We start from the raw sequence: 16,721 nt of genomic DNA on the forward strand, positions 1-16,721 counted from the left end.
TTAATGAAATTTTGGAATAGTATCAGGCCTGTGCATTTTTCAGGGTGTTGAGCTCTAACCTGGGGTCCAAGGTTCGTGATTAAATTTACTGGACACCCCCAACGAATAACACTTAATTTGTTTGTTAAAGGGACACTATTTCTTTCTAGAAATCTTTTATTTATTTTTTTTAGGGAGAAAGCATTGAGGGGGGCCAATGGACGGAAGGGGATGGGGTTTTTTGATTAACGGGGTTTAGTTCTCCTTTAAATGGGGCTTCCTTTCCTAGCAGATGTATTAGAGCTCACTAAATAACTGATTCCAGTACAAACAAAATCTAACAAAATAACTGCCTTTTGCTCAAATACATGTAGAGCGACATGGTGATTTTCATAGAGTGAGCTCTAATACATCTTCTAGGCAAAAGGAGCCCCCCTATAAGATATATTGGATCTAACTGTCAATATCTGACACCCAACTCCTGAATGAAGACAAAATGAAGAGAAACAGATGCTGAGAGAGGGATAGAGAAGATAAACTTGATTATTTCAGAAACGGTACAGAATTTTTAATTGAATTTAGAAAACGTATTTCAGTATGTTGAAGCTTATATTAAATTTTAATTTTTGCGATAGTTCCCCTTTAAGGACCCCAGCCTACCCAAGAGCTGCACAGAACAATTTCTATGACGTAACTTTTATTGCAGTTGGCCCTGAAATAAGTTTGCACACTGGAAGAAGATGGACAGCAAGCTTTTAATCATTATATAGTGACGCGTATATCTGCTGTATCATTTAAATCATTGGACCGTAACCCCCATATTTTCTCTTTCAATCTCTGTATATGGTAGATAAGTTTTTGGTTTTTTTTGTGTATTTCATATGGTTATATATAATTTTCTCTTGGAATTAAATCAGTGCTTTTATATCCCTGATTAAACAACACAAAGGAATTTGGGTAATAATTACCTTGCCTAAGCCCCTAATTTTAACTGAAGTATATCTATTTTTGTTTCTTTTAGGACAAATTACAGTTGACTCTCCTTCAGGCTGGGGTCCAGTGGAGCTTGTAGCTGTTATTGCAATCCCAGCATTTCTCCTTGGCGTCATCCTTATTGTTGTAGTCTTGTTTCACTGTCACCAGCGAGATTATCACAACCGGCAGAGACTTGACTTGGAGGATCCATCATGTGAAATGTATCTCGCAAAAGATAAAACCCTACCAGACTTGGTCTATGATCTTTCCACGTCTGGTTCTGGCTCAGGTAAAATTTAGTTTTTAAGTTTTGTTAGGGAAAGAAGATATTTTAAATCACTAGATAAAACTGCAAAAAAAACAAAAACAAAAACATTAGTATTATGAAAATGCAAACTTGTTTATTTAATCACATGCTATTTGTGTCCAACGTTTTGGTCCTCATTAGGAATTTTATTAAGGATACACTTTGTCTGCAGCAGAAGCCCACTCTTTGCCATCAAAAACATACTAGCACATGTTTAAAGGGATACTGACATGGGAAAACATGTTTTTTTTCAAAACGCATCAGTTAATAGTGCTGCTCCAGCAGAATTCTGCACTGAAATCCAATTCTCAAAAGAGCAAACAGATTTTTTTTATATTACATTTTGAAAGCTGATATGGGGCTAGACATATTGTCGGTTTCCCAGCTGCCCCAATCATGTGACTTGTGACTGCACTTTAGGATGGAATTACTTTCTGGCAGGCTGTTATTTCTCCTACTTAATGTAACAGAATCAGTCTCAGTGGGACTTGGCTTTTACTATTGAGTGTTGTTTTTAGATCTGCCTGGGAGCTGTTATCTTGTGTTAGGGAGCTGTTATCTGGTTACCTTCCCATTGTTCTTTTGTTTGGCTGCTGGGGTGGGGGGAAAGGGAGGGAGTGATATCACTCCAACTTGCAGTACAGCAGTAAAGAGTGACTGAAGTTTATCAGAGCACAAGTCACATGACTGGGGGCAGCTGGGAAACTGACAATATGTCTAGCCCCATGTCACATTTCAAAATTGAATATATAAAAAATAAATCTGTTCTTTTGAAAAATGGATTTCAGTGCAAAAGTCTGCTGGAGTAGCATTATTAACTGTGTTTTGAAAAAAACACGTTTTCTCATTACAGTATCCCTTTAAATAGCTTTATTAATTGAGGGGATTAAAGGGATTGTTCACCTTTAAATTTAAATACTCTCCGTATGATGTCAGAAGTGATATTATGAGACAATTTGTAATCCGCTTTCATTATTATTATTTGTGGTTTTTAACTTATTCAGGTTTTAATTCAGCAGCTCTCCAGTTTGCATGTGCAGCAGTCCAGTTGCTAAGGTCAAAATTACCCTAGCAACCATCATTATATGTGGGCGTGAGTCGTATATCCCTAGTGAATTAGGAAAATTTTTGTGAAGCACACTTTCTCCGTTGTTCTCCTACAGGGCTACCGCTTTTTGTTCAGCGAACTGTTGCAAGGACTATTGTTTTGCAAGAGATAATTGGGAAAGGGCGTTTTGGTGAAGTTTGGCGCGGGAAGTGGAGAGGCGGCGATGTTGCAGTGAAAATTTTCTCCTCCCGAGAAGAACGTTCATGGTTTAGAGAAGCCGAAATCTACCAAACTGTTATGCTGCGGCATGAAAACATCCTAGGATTTATTGCTGCAGACAACAAAGGTAAGATGCTTTTTTTTATTGCATTATATAGATCATTTTAAATGGGATTCTCCGTGTAATGCTCATAATATAAATCACTGAACTAGCTATACATTATAGCTTAGCTCAGGTTCTTAGGATAACCATATTATAATTTCTGTACTTGCAAAATAGTATCCTCTCCACCCCTGTATAGAAAGATGAGTAATAAAAAGTGGCAGTAGCTATAAATTTGTAGCCTTACAGAACATTTGTTTTTAGATGGGGTCATTCACCCCCCATTTGAAAGCTGGAAACAGTCCTAAAAAGAAGGCAAATAATTGAAAAAACAACTACAAAAAAAATATTCTGCACTTGTAAAATAATATCCTGTCAACATTATTTTATTTATATCATGATTAGAGTATTCATCACTGTAAATTCAGTCTAACTCACACTGGCTAATGATTGTTCCAAAACAATGTGATCATGTTTGAAATGTGTAATGATTGTTCCAAAACAATGTGATCATGTTTGAAATGTGTAATCAATTTGTTCTAATTATTATATAGCAGCCTCCTCACTATTGATGATAATTATTTACAGACAATGGCACCTGGACCCAGTTGTGGCTCGTTTCTGACTATCATGAACATGGCTCACTGTTCGACTATCTCAATCGATATACAGTCACTATTGAAGGGATGATAAAGCTATCTCTTTCTGCAGCGAGTGGGCTTGCCCATTTGCATATGGAAATTGTTGGCACACAAGGTAAGAGCAAATATCACGGTTAAAGAAATTCAGCAGGAATACATTCTAAAAAAAAAAAAAAAAAAAAGCAGCTTCTTATATGGTGTCAAGCCTTATGCATCTTATGCATCTTATTGTTGTTGCTTTTAATAAACAGAGGTATATGTGCATAAATCGACATCATTTTACGTATATGTCGTTCTGAAACACTTGGAAGAAATAGCATGGTAGTGAGATGCCCTTATCTAGCATCGCACAGGGTCTGTGGCCTTCTTGCAGCTCTCAATGGCAAAAATTATAAAAACGAGAGTTTGTAGATGGCAGAAACTCAAAATTATTTTCAAGCCAGAGCTTCTTATTCATTGGTTCATTTTAGCAATAAACTCTCTAGCAGCACCTAGTGGTTAAACTCAATACATTAAAATGTAAAACAGAATGCTTGTTAAAAGGATACTGTCGCAGGAAAACATGTTTTTTTTACAAAATGCATCAATTAATGGTGCTACTCCAGCAGAATCCTGCATTGAAATCCGTTTTTTAAAAGAGCAAACTGATTTTTTTATATGGAATTTTGAAATTTGCTGTGGAGCTAGACATTTTCCCAGCTGCCCCCAGTCATGTGACTTGTGCTCTGATAAACTTCAGGCACACTTTACTGCTGCACTGCAAGTTGGAGTGATCAACACCCCCTCCCTCCTACCAGCTGATGTAATGTAAACAGAGCCTTGTCTGGTCAGCCTGTCAATTGAACAATAGGCAGGTATCAAGATAACGGCTCTCACTGACAACTCCTTAGAAGGATTCTGCTGATTGGACTGAGAGGAGCTCTGTAGCTGCCTGCTGTTACCAGTGCTTTGCTTTGACTAAAACAAGGCTGCAGACTGAGTTTTATGCAGGGAAATCTGAGTATCACTCATTTATTATAAGGGATAATGTACCTACTATAAATGATAAGGATATTAAAAGTCACTGAGGGGTTCTGTGACCATATAAAGGCACAAGGCTGCAGGCCAAGGGATAATGTACCCCTACTGTTAAAAAATCGTTTTTTTAAATAAGTGTATTATATAGTGAATAAAGTACTCCCTATTGTAAGATATAAGGATATTATAAGTTACCGAGGAGTTCCATCAAAGCACAAGGCCGAAAGCATCCGAGGCGACTTCTAATATCTTCATTTTACAACAGGGAGTACTTCATTTATTATAATACACACATTTCAGTGAGTAATGTGACAGAAATGACATCACTAAGCACTGTTTAAAAACAATGACATCACTAAGCACCGTTTATAAGGATATCATTTACTGGATATTTATGGCACTTGTGTATTATATAGATCATTGTATTTTTACAACCAACTAGCTTCTTCCAGCCACTATGTTGTTTGCAGGTTTACAGATAAAAGGATTTATTTATACAGGGGGTTTTAATTGTGAATTGTAAATTTGTTTACCTGCTTTTTTCTTTTTTTAATCCAAAATTGCCCTAAACCAGATATTAAAAATGTTTTACAAAGCTCTAATAACTGTATTTACCAGTTTCAGACTATCTAAATATATATACATACATGCATATATATATATATATATATATATATATATATATATATTATATATATATATATATATATATATATATATATATATATATATATATATATATATATATATATATATATATACACACACATAAACTTTATAAACATATATATATATATATACACATATATAAACTTTATAAACACATAATATATAGATATATATAGATATATATATATATATATATATATATATATATTTATTTATTATGTGTTTATAAAGTTTTGCCTTATCTATAATGCAAACATACAAAGGTTTGCTGAAGGGGATGTTCACCTTTAAATTAATTTTTAGTATGATGTAGAGAGTGATTTTCTGAGGCAATTTGCAATTGGTTTTAATTTTTCATTATTTGTGGTTTTTGGGTTATTTACCCTTTTATTCAGCAAAAGCAGTGTGGATGCAGGCACACTAATGAAGTTATGTGTTGTCTGTCTACAGGAAAGCCTGGAATTGCTCATAGGGATTTAAAGTCCAAGAATATTCTGGTAAAGAAGAATGGAATGTGCGCTATTGCAGACTTGGGTCTTGCTGTAAGACACGATTCTGCCACTGACACTATTGACATTGCTCCAAACCAGAGAGTTGGGACCAAAAGGTATTTATACTACTTGCAGTCTAACATTTCATTTCCAATTTCATTTGCTGTAATTGTTTTGAACATTATTTGTTAATGTGATTATAGGTATATGGCTCCTGAAGTCTTGGATGAGACCATAAACATGAAACATTTTGATTCCTTCAAATGTGCTGACATTTACGCTCTGGGTTTGGTTTACTGGGAAATTGCCCGCAGGTGCAGTGCAGGAGGTACGTTCCTTTTCAGCCGCTTTATAGCTGATTAGAGGTCAACGATTTTCTAAATGCACACAAAACTGATTAGTGTGTTGTGTTGATAAAAACATGCATGCAACTTGTTAGTTTTAAAGAAGTGTTGTCCAAGGCCAGTGTATTCATTCCAGGCATTTTCTTGGCCATCAGTAAATAGCTTTTAGGGCCTTCTAACTGCCATGATTCTGAACATCAATTGCCTAATACTATGGAACCCTTGACTATGTCTTGTGATTGTTGTTAATATCAATGGGGAAAGATTCTAAGCATTTTCTTGTCTTTCTTCAGTGATATTTGTTGCCTGGCCAATAGAAATGCTCAGAATCTCTGTGTGCCTTAAAATTTGAGACTGGAATTTTAACATGGCATTTAAGGGTCTGGCAACACAGGCAGATTATGGGAGATTAGTCGCCAGTCGTCCGTAATTGCCTCACGAGGAAACTTTGGGTGACTTTGAAAATGAAGCGTTCCGTGTGCCTGCCCCCAGGCGAATTTCATTTTATGCAGCGGAAGGCAGTTTGGGGAGATTAGTCGATGCGAAGAAGAGGAGAATTGTCGCCTGGCGACTAATATCCCCGAATCTGCCTGTGTGGCCAGACCCTTAATGGTCAATAAAGAATCAAGCATACTGTTTCTGAAAAAAATTAGTGATTCTGTTATTTACACTCTGCAGGACAAAAGGCCTTAGGCTATGTGTATGGCTGTGTTGTGGGTAGGCTAGCAGCTGAGCCAATCGCATACAGACTTTCTGTCAAATCCCACCTGCTCAGCTTTTAAATCGTTTTTGCTGATTTATACACTTCCGTCAGTTAGTAATTGCCATGGCTTGATAATCCATATCCTTAGTGGCTACGTTTCTAACATGGCTTCTAATTTACACTGCAGGGATACAGATATCCACTGCAAACAATTTTATTTTTGCTCTTTTTGTAACTTTATTAGACCGATCCAGGCCTAGAGCTGATTGGGTGCTCTATGAAACCACACTGCTATGTAACCGCACTGATGAAGTTTAGCACCTATGTAAATTATCCCTTGATCTTATGCTAGGTCAGCCCCACCTGATTCTCCCTTGTTCTTCAGTCACGCTCAGCCTGGCCAGGTTATGTTTCGTGGGCTCTTGTGTTAAATCTTTCAGGTTTTCTAACTTTTTTTATTATTTTAGGTTTTCACGAGGACTATCAGCTTCCCTTTTATGACCTTGTTCCTTCAGATCCATCAATTGAAGAAATGAGAAAAGTAGTGTGTGACCAGAAGCTGCGGCCAAACATACCTAATTGGTGGCAAAGTTATGAGGTATGGGTGTAAAGACATGAACCATTTTGGGGTTTTAACTTGTAATAATATAGAAATAACATTACTCTATACATGTGTTAGGAGCTCCTTAAAGCTTGGCCATGCACGCTCAGATATGATTGTACAAAAGGACATTTGGCAGGATTTTTGGGCCGTGTTTGCACCAAATAATCGGCCAGACAATTTTCATACCCTAACTATCAGTTGTTTAGTCAGTCAGACAGGTTAGAAAATGTCTGTTGTATAACGATAATATCTCTGAAAGTATCGCCATGAATATCTGGCGATATTCATGACTTATAATGGGACATAACTTTCATACTATTGTTGTTTGTCAATCAAACAGCCAGAACATTGTCCGATTTATATTATTTACTTTAATCCTAAGGGTTAAATCTGAATGATCGTTTTAGATCATTGCATTAAAACGTACAAATGATATCCGAACGGTCGCCGCATGACAAAATCTGAATGCGTATGACCAGTTTAATATTTAGATCTCCTTTAACTCTAGGGTTGCTCACTCTTTGGATTTCAAAGAGAACTGCTGAGCCAAAAGACTCCTATTAATAGTCTCAAATTGCTATAGTATCCTAAATATACATCAATTCATGTTTTGGATTTCGAGCCCTTTTAGAGTCTAAAGGAAATACACCCACAATAATTAAAGATGTGTAGAAATACTTACCCGTGTTGTGTAGCGTCTCCCTGTCAGCCGCTTTTCTGGCTGGAATCCGGCAACTTCAATCCGGAACTTGTAGCACTCCATGTAACCCGCAGTTCGGCTCTGACCAAATCATCCAATGGAGTCACTACTGTTGTATTAGCAAAATGGCTTTTATCTAAAAACACTGATATACATTGGCAGTGGGTGAGTAGTTAAACGAACGTATTTCATGCCTTCAGTTCCGGCACTTCCTCAGTCACTTCCTCAGAGAGACTCTGAGGAAGTGCCGGTACTGAAGGCACGAAACGCATTAAACTACTCACCCACTGCCAATGTATATCACATAGTGTGTTTATATAAAAGCCATTTTGCTAATACAACAGTAGCGACTCTGTTGGATGATTTGGTCAGCATCTAAAGGAAATACAACGTGTATCATTTATGCTGGTTAAAATGTTAATCAGAAACTAATTACATTGCAGGTAGCATTTCCTGGCTGTATAGTGATATTATGCGTTGTGATGCAAATGTCAGATGTCTGTTTTAGCTTGCGGTATGTGGCCAGATGGCTGTTGCTTTTTATTTGTAACAAATTGTTTTGATCTCTTAATCAGGCTCTCCGAGTTATGGGGAAGATGATGAGGGAGTGCTGGTATTCCAATGGTGCAGCCAGGCTGACGGCTCTGCGCATTAAAAAAACACTGTCACAGCTCAGTATACAAGAAGATGTGAAAATATGAAAACTCCCAAAAACTCCCCTGAGAAAATGTGGAAAAATCATACAAGCTGCCATGATGTAGTTCATAAGTATGAGGCCTACCTCAGAGTTTTTTCCCAGACAACTGCCAGTTGAACAGAGTGGGGCCTTTTGGGTCACAATGGAAGAGAACAGCACACTGCATAAAATTCTAGGTTTGGGTATGAAACAGGAAACCTCCCCCACCCTTAATCCACCCCCTCCCCCCAACAGAAGAGCATGAAGATACAAAATCAACCATAGTTGATTGCGGCAATGCCTAATTTTTCTTTTAAAACGGGATATTCACAGCGGCACCCCTCTCATCTGTGTAGGCCACTTTATCTAGCTTGTATGTTTGAAAAGGTTCAGGTTATTGGCCACTGCATAAGACCACACTCATTCATGTAACTGGGTCAAGTGTTATTGAGCAAGCTGAGGGACTTACTCAAGTCACAGACAAGGAGACTTGCCTTTTTGAGGATGGTTTAATCTCACTTTCGGGCAATGTAAAAAGTGACTCTGGAGCTTGAAAGGAAAGAATACACAGACTGCGTCCATGCATGTGCAGGTTGTGTGTCGCTCTTTTTGACCTGTGTCTTGTAGGTGCACACGTGTACATGTGAGCTTGTCTGCATGCGCAAATATAAAGCTCCACTGTTAGAGGTGTCTCTTTAGGTCACCTTAGTGACATCTTCATGTATTTTTGCATACAGGGCCACTTGTCACCTAGTTTTTGCAAAATCCGACTTCAAGCTGATTTTTTTTTTTTTTTTTTTTTACATCTCGTCACCGCTTCCTAAAAAAAAAACCAGGAGATTGATGCTGGTGATAACTATTGGCAATAGAAATCTTATCAATAACAGACCCTCAGCTTGCGCTGTCCAAGTGGATTAGAAGAGAGGCGGAGAACCTGCAAAAATCCATCGTTTGTCAATGAATCTCAGGTGTCAAGCATTTGCCAACAGCAGGAATTTTGATGTTTGTGCTCATTAACCAGGCATCAAGGAGACCTGCTTCCTTCTGGCCTGCTTTCACGAAGATGTCCTACTATAGGGAAGCGCTATTGATCTGATAAGGTGTGGATGAGTAATTCAAGCATGCGCCTGTGCTGGGCACCCGCTCCAGGGTTCGGCCATAGGCAGAAAAAGGTGCACAGTTTGTATCCGAGCGCCACATCACATTTTAATACAGGATCTTAGTTGAATGGGATACAATTTGGTTCAACATCTACACGACAATAACTCTAAAGCCATAACTTTTAACTGGAGTATTTTTTGAGACTTTGTTTTTGTTCTTTTTTTTCTTTTTTGTTTTCCGTTTTAGGGGACTATGGGGATTTTAACTTTTTTAATTATATTAATTCTTTGTAAAAAAAAAAAAAAGAAAAAAATGTAAAAAAAAAAACAACCTATAAATATATACACTCATACATAATTATAAATATTACCTCTCAGCCTATCGTTTGTATAGAAATCACTACAAAAACCAAATGCGCCAAGCTATATTTACACTGGAACTATTTGTACTTGTACCTGGAATTTTCTTCTAAAAGCTGGAATGAATCTGTCCCCCCTCTCTTCCCTCCACCATCCCAATTACATGTCACGTTTTTTATAATGTCACGTTGTCATTGTCTGTTCTATTCAGGTGTACACCATTTTCTGTGTGTATCCTTCAGGGGTTTTCGTGATGTGTTCAAAGTGATATATTTTTCTGCTTTCTGTGCAGAACTTTTAGTGAAGCTCCCAGTTTCCATAATGGAGGTGTGTGTCCGCCTTGCACCGCTCACTGTCGTACTATGGTGAAATTGGAACGTCATCGGGTGTAGGTAAAAGACTTTCCCGGGGTGGGTTATCCGTGTCCGTTGCGCTGTTGTGTATGTGCGTGTGCAGCATTTGTCCTTGGTCAGAGTTCAACGAGCAGTTGTTTCTTTAAAAGTCAGGCTAATAATATATTCTAGAATTTGCTACTGTCGCATATTGCTGGATACGGATGGAGCTGCTGTAGACCTTTTATTCGAAGACTAGACATCCAGTTGTACCATTGCGGATTCAATGGCCCTTTATAACTTTTCCATTTCTTGCACTTCTATACTGTTTGTGCTCTGATGGAAGCAAACCTGCAGGAGATCCCTGCTGAAAATGTCTTATAGAGAGGGGTATGAAATTAAAGCTTGAGCATAACCAAAATAATTCAGTAACTGCAAGCTTACTGGATTCAGTCCTCAAAGGAGAAACAAACCCATACTAGAAAAAAACCCTACCCTGCATAGACCAACCTCCCTCCTCCCTCACAGCCTAACTGCCCCCCCCCCCCCGGCAAGTGGCCCTAATTTTTTACTTACCCCTCCGTGCAGATCTGGCCTCGGGAGTGCACAGGAAAATTTACATGACCTTTGGCGCATGCACAGTCCTTCGTGACCAGAAATTTACTCCAACTGCGCATGCGCCGAAAATCCACTCAGATTCTGAAGAAGACCGAAAAAGGAAGATGTCGCCCGTGAACTCCCGAGGCCAGATCTGCACAGAGGGGTAAGTAAAAAAAAAATTAGGGGCATTTGCCCAGAGGTGTAGTTAGGCTGCGGGGGAGGAGGGAGGTTGCTCTACGCAGGGTAGGGGTTTTTTCTAGTATGGGTTTGTTTCTCCTTTAATCATAGAACACACTACTTATTCTTGCCTTATTTAGGCCAATTTATTGTGCCTGGTGTATGTCAGCAACATGTGAAGGCACCTCAAAGGTAACGTGCATTCTGACTTGACTTTTTTGTTTAATTTGTTAAGTTAGTTGTTGTGCTTATTAATTTGTACACTAGTCCTAGCCATTGCAGTCTGGCAGGGAGATGTACCTGCAGTTGTTGCCAACTATAAGACTAAAAGCCGCCATTAATCTCCATTTTCCTCCACAAGCTGGGTCCCTCCATTTAGTGCCTAAAGGGACCAGTGTTCTCACGTTCAGTCTGTTCATCGGCTTTGCTTTTACCTTGCCATCTCCCCAACCCCAGCCATTCATTTTTTGACAAAGTGTTCTTTGTTCTGCATGGTTTGCCTAGAAGGCACCTGGGCACTGCTCCAGGTATAGTTTGTCTATCCTCATATTTGTATGTGCCGCTTATTGACCTAAAGGGATCGTAATGCTTCATGCCATCTGATACACATCAACGTTCGTTCAGGAATCGCATTCATTTGTGTAACCACTACTATATTCATTTATGGCAAGTGATCGCTACACTGCTTATTTTCTTTACAGGTATAATATTGAGATCTGAAGAGAAACTGCTGTGCTTTACTTGTGTTCAGATTTTCTACTGCGGAATCATTCAGTGAATTAATGGCCGCCCCGGTGTTTGTGGTTTTTTTTTTTATTTGTACAGAAGGTGATTTTATAGCTTTTCAGCTGACTGATTAAGTTTAAGGCCACAAGCCGTTTAAGGAACAGTAACCTCAAAAAACGAAAGTGTTTTTTAAAGTAATAAAAATATAATGCAGTGTTGCCCTGCACTGGCAAAACTGCTGTGTTTGCTTCAGAACCTGTTATTTATATAAATAAGCTGCTGTGTAGCAATGCGGGCAGCCATTTAAAGGAGAAAAGTCTCAGGTTATAGCAGATAAGCTCTGTAGAACATAATGGTGTTATCTGTTATCCACTATTTAACCTGTGCCATAATTTCCGCCATTGCTACTCAGCAGCTTGTTTATATGAACTATAGTAGTGTTTCTGAAGCAAACACCAGTTTTATCATTGCAGGGCAACACTACATGATATTTTCTTTACTTTAAAACACTTTCATTTTTTTTTTTGGTGTTACTGTTTCTTTAAGCATAGATTAAAATGATGCTTTTGGGTTGAATTGTAGCATGAAATGGAATTATTTCTCAGGATGTCCAAAAAACAAAATGTTTTACAGCAGGGATATGTAACTTTTGGTGCTGCAGCTGTAGCAGATCTATCTCAGCATCCAGGGAAGGAGTTCTGCTTCTGCAACAGCTAAAGTGCCGAGACTGACTGCTCCTGTGTCCTAGTGGTACACATAGCGTTTGGACCAACCACAGTGCACTCAGGTGTTAGACCACCACTCAGTTTGCTGTTTGACTCCGACCAGTCACTACCTGTGTCTTCCATAGGCAGAGCATTTCCCATGCTTTTTTATGGTAAGTGGTGATGGATGATTTTGGGTTAGTGGCGATTCCCTGTAAGAGCGCCCCAGCAGTCTAAAAGCTACATGTGCTATTGCCCATATATGCATTATCAACAGGGACAGAGTTTTCGTCTCCTCTGTGCTGATTGGAGGGCTCTATATATAGTAGAGCTTGCCCTTTGTATCAGAGCAGTTTTGTGTAAGTTGCATTTTATAGATGATGATGATGCTATTCTTTACCAATAGAAATAAACATGCTGCAGTTTGTTATAATGTTGTTTTAACCCTTATTAATACAGGAACATCCACCAAACACACACAAAAGCTAACTAAGCCCAAAGTAATGGCCTGCTGCTGGTATTTAGGAAAGGTCAGCTATACAAATGAACATCTATAGGCTGCAAATCACTATATACATGAAATATTGCCATCTAATTGTTGGTCTTTCAACTGAAATGTTTGGATACATTAAGCTTTGGACCAATGCCTTGCAAGCTTTTCATATTCAACACCTAGGCCTCACCTGTCGTATACATTAGTAATTAACTGTCAGTTCTAGTTACTGCAGAACTGATTAAATACATGTTTAAAGCACCCACACGGCAACTTATATTAGCAGAACAATTGCACTGCAATATTTTATGTTAAGAATATAAAATGTGTGTTAGGCCCCCAGTTTAAGCACAGATCATTGAGTTAGAAGCCATTTTATTGCAGCAGCAGAAGAAGAGACTGACACTTTAGGTTACTGAAGGCGCTCACTTGTAAGTGACACTGAGCTCCCAATTTGAGAAACAGTGAAGTAGACCAAGGAAATACTGCAAAGGTCGTATGAATGTTTTGATGTACCTGGTGAAGACCACACAATTGCAGATCTACATACTCCACAGTCTTCTACTAACTGCATCTAATATAGGATCCATATGCAAAGATCTTTCTCTTAGATCTAATGGGCACATTGTCTACCAGTTTGCCCTGAATTAGCCCTGATTTGGTTTATGGCTCATTATTATTTCTGTGTTCTTTATACAGTGCATTCTGCCCAAGTGGAGCTTATAATCTAGTTCCTATTGCAGCCTTACATAATAGTCATTTTCATCAGTTTGACAGATTCTTGAGTGTTGAAGGAATCCAGAGTCCCAGGAGGAAATCTGCAGATATTTTGCTGATCGAGCCCAGGTCAGAATTGAACTCAGGACCCCAGCAGTGCTCTACCCACATATTTGGCAAATGTTATTGCTTACACAATACAGCCACCTGGCACCCACCAAATCAGGTGGAAAACAAAGCATAGTTGCCCTTTAACCATGCAACTGCCTTTCTGCAAGCATAGAGTATGGGTTTATTGGCAGTGAGCATTAAATCTCTTGAGGCAAAGTCAAGACTTGGGGGTTTCAATTTAAGTCAAAAGTATAGCCGACAAATCTACTGTGTTTAAACATAGCGCTATACAAATCATACAAACACCTATACTACACACACAAAATGAGAAGATGATTGGCTTAGAAAGTGATCACACGTGCATCTTGCAACTGTTCACAAAGCTTTATCTTTGCAGCATGTTTATTTTTAAAGGTATAAAATGCTTCCAGTGAAACATTATTGGGTTACTTTCAGGCGATCCTTCTTGAGCCAAGAGGAGCCATCGTTCATTGAATTGTCGGCTTCCGCTCCGGCTCTAGAAGAGATGGATTTGGTACTTCTCATCCAGGTTTTCATTGTTTTGGATAAGGACTGTAAAAGAACCACTTAGACACTTTACCTCCTCAGTATGCAAAATGTAAATAAAACTGTATGATAGAGAATCTTTTGTTAATATAAAAAGCTGTTCAGTTTCTGCTGTACATTAAAAGTTTGTTTTATTCATGTTATTTGTGTGTCTTGTTCTATTCTGTATTACTGTCTGACTACATAAATCCCCATATTCTTTAAAGCAAGGATCCCCATCATTTTTTTACCTGTGAGCCACACCGAAATGTCAAAAGATTTGGGAGAGCAACACAAGCATGGAGAAAATTCCTGGGGTGCCAAATAAGGACTTTGATTGGCTATTTGGTAGTCCCTATGTGGACTGGCCGCCTACAGGAGGCTTTGGTTTTAAATGATTCTTAGCCAGTATGATAACCCCCTTATCTGGAAAACCCCAGGTCATGAACATTCTGAATAACAGGTCCGTTACCTGTACCAGCATAAAATCTATCTATGGCTTTTATTATGGATCCCAAATACGGCCATCGGGCAAGTGGGAAACTTAGGTGTCAGTTCAACGAGTGTCTAAAATGAAAATACAGGTGAAACAGTAAGGCCTCTCTGTGTTACTAGTTGGAGAAGATTCTAAGTATTGCTGGGATTTTTTTAAGCGGGCAAAATGTAGTCAATATAGATATTCAGAGCGGGGCCCTGGCAAATGTCAACAAGACTGATAGAACACACATTTATATAAAGCAAAGGTGTGTGTATCTACAGCTGGCCACACTGAGGTAGAACCATTCATTTGGCACAGTTGGTGGGATTCTTTCAGATCAACATGGAAAATAAATTTGGTTTCATAAGAAAGAGGTTGATCTCTGCATGAACTTGGCCTAGAATAGAATTTGGCCCCACCTGTAACACAATCACATCACCTGTATGTGTGTGTATTTTACTTGCCACTTGATACAGATGCCTGCATAATACAGTTTGATTGTAATTGTGAGCACCTTAAAGGAATTGTTCAGTGTAAAAATAAAAACTGGGTAAATAGATAGTCTGTGCAAAATAAAAAATGTTTCTAATATAGTTAGTTAGCCAAAAATGTAATATATAAAGGCTGGGGTGATTTGAACTATAACAAGTCAGTCAGAACACTACTTCCTGCTTTTCAGCTCTCTTGGTTTACACTGACTGGTTACCCTGGTTACCAGGCAGTAACCAATCAGTGACTTGAGGGGGGGCCACATGGGTCATATCTGTTGCTTTTGAATCTGAGCTGAATGCTGAGGATCAATTACAAACTCACTGAACAGAAATGTACCATGTGGCCCCCCTTCAAGTCGCTGACTAGCTCAGAGTTATAGAGCTGAAAAGCAGGAAGTTGGATTCTGGCTGTTTTATTAGATATCTGTTCACTCCAGCTTTTATACATTACATTTTTGCCTAACTAACTATTAGAAACATTTTTTATTTTGCACAGCCTATCTATTTACACCGTTTTTATTTTCACACTGAACTATTCCTTTAAATATATTTGGTCACTTTTTCTAGGCCAATATTTCATAAACTACTTCCCTTCAAATACCTCAAGTGTATGCCAGAGCTATAAAATGCTTCATGAGAAAGAGAGAAAATATATAATGTAGCAATTCTAATGATGCTTGAATTCTGTGAAAGCGAAGATTTATAGTTGCACTCCACCCTGGCCATGCAAAATGCATGAAACCTGAATTACACCATACCCAGCTATAAAGTGCTGAGCAATCCAAGTAAATAGGATATATATTATATGTCTCCACACCGACAATCAAATAAAAAATGTTTATGATGGAGATCAAGAAGATTCTCAACACGCTTCAGATGTATTAAACCCCAACCGCCGGGCCGCAGACACTCCCACACTGGGCCGCCGAGTCCAGTGTGCAAAAACGAGGCGCAGCAGAGCGTCTAAATTTGCTGCTGACCCCTCCCCCTGGTCCAAAATAGGTTGGGGACCCCTGTATTAAACAGACCAGACGACTTATCTGTCTGTGTAGGGGCCCTCCTATGGGCTTGTCCCACTGATATCTGACTGAAAATCGGCAGGTATTGATCGAGTAGGTTTAAAAATATCGTCCCGTTAGTATGGTGATACGACCCTTGCCCAATTGGCCTGCATTCTCCATCATTGTAGCAGATCAGCCCAATGTTGCCAACATAGTAACATAGATTTGTATAAGCCAGATTATCTAACTGCTAGTTGATTCAGAGGAATGTGAAAACATCTAAAGCCTCTCGGATTTTGGCTCCAAGATGGTAATCGGCCCAGTCCCTAATTTCAGTAACCCTCTATTTTCTCACTTGCTAAAAAGCACGCCAATGCCTTGGTCATCTAATGTACAACTAATTCAAGGA

At 38.7% G+C, this 16,721-nt stretch overlaps 1 protein-coding gene across 2 annotated transcripts in view; it reads left to right on the top strand.

Annotated features, from left to right (window-relative positions):
* Nucleotides 1-9,824, top strand: part of acvr1b.L (activin A receptor type 1B L homeolog) — a 32,954-nt gene extending 23,130 nt beyond the window's left edge. For both annotated transcript variants that reach the window (XM_018247347.2, XM_041582480.1), the window contains exons 3-9: nucleotides 1,001-1,243; nucleotides 2,425-2,655; nucleotides 3,220-3,387; nucleotides 5,409-5,565; nucleotides 5,653-5,777; nucleotides 6,964-7,094; nucleotides 8,376-9,824. In XM_018247347.2, coding sequence (XP_018102836.1) covers nucleotides 1,001-1,243; nucleotides 2,425-2,655; nucleotides 3,220-3,387; nucleotides 5,409-5,565; nucleotides 5,653-5,777; nucleotides 6,964-7,094; nucleotides 8,376-8,501 — 1,181 coding nt within the window. In that variant the 3' untranslated portion in view covers nucleotides 8,502-9,824. The remainder of the gene's footprint in view (nucleotides 1-1,000; nucleotides 1,244-2,424; nucleotides 2,656-3,219; nucleotides 3,388-5,408; nucleotides 5,566-5,652; nucleotides 5,778-6,963; nucleotides 7,095-8,375) is intronic.
* The last annotated feature ends 6,897 nt before the right edge of the window (nucleotides 9,825-16,721 follow it).

Source organism: Xenopus laevis, chromosome 2L (assembly GCF_017654675.1).
Source record: "Xenopus laevis strain J_2021 chromosome 2L, Xenopus_laevis_v10.1, whole genome shotgun sequence".
Lineage (NCBI taxonomy): Eukaryota > Metazoa > Chordata > Amphibia > Anura > Pipidae > Xenopus > Xenopus laevis.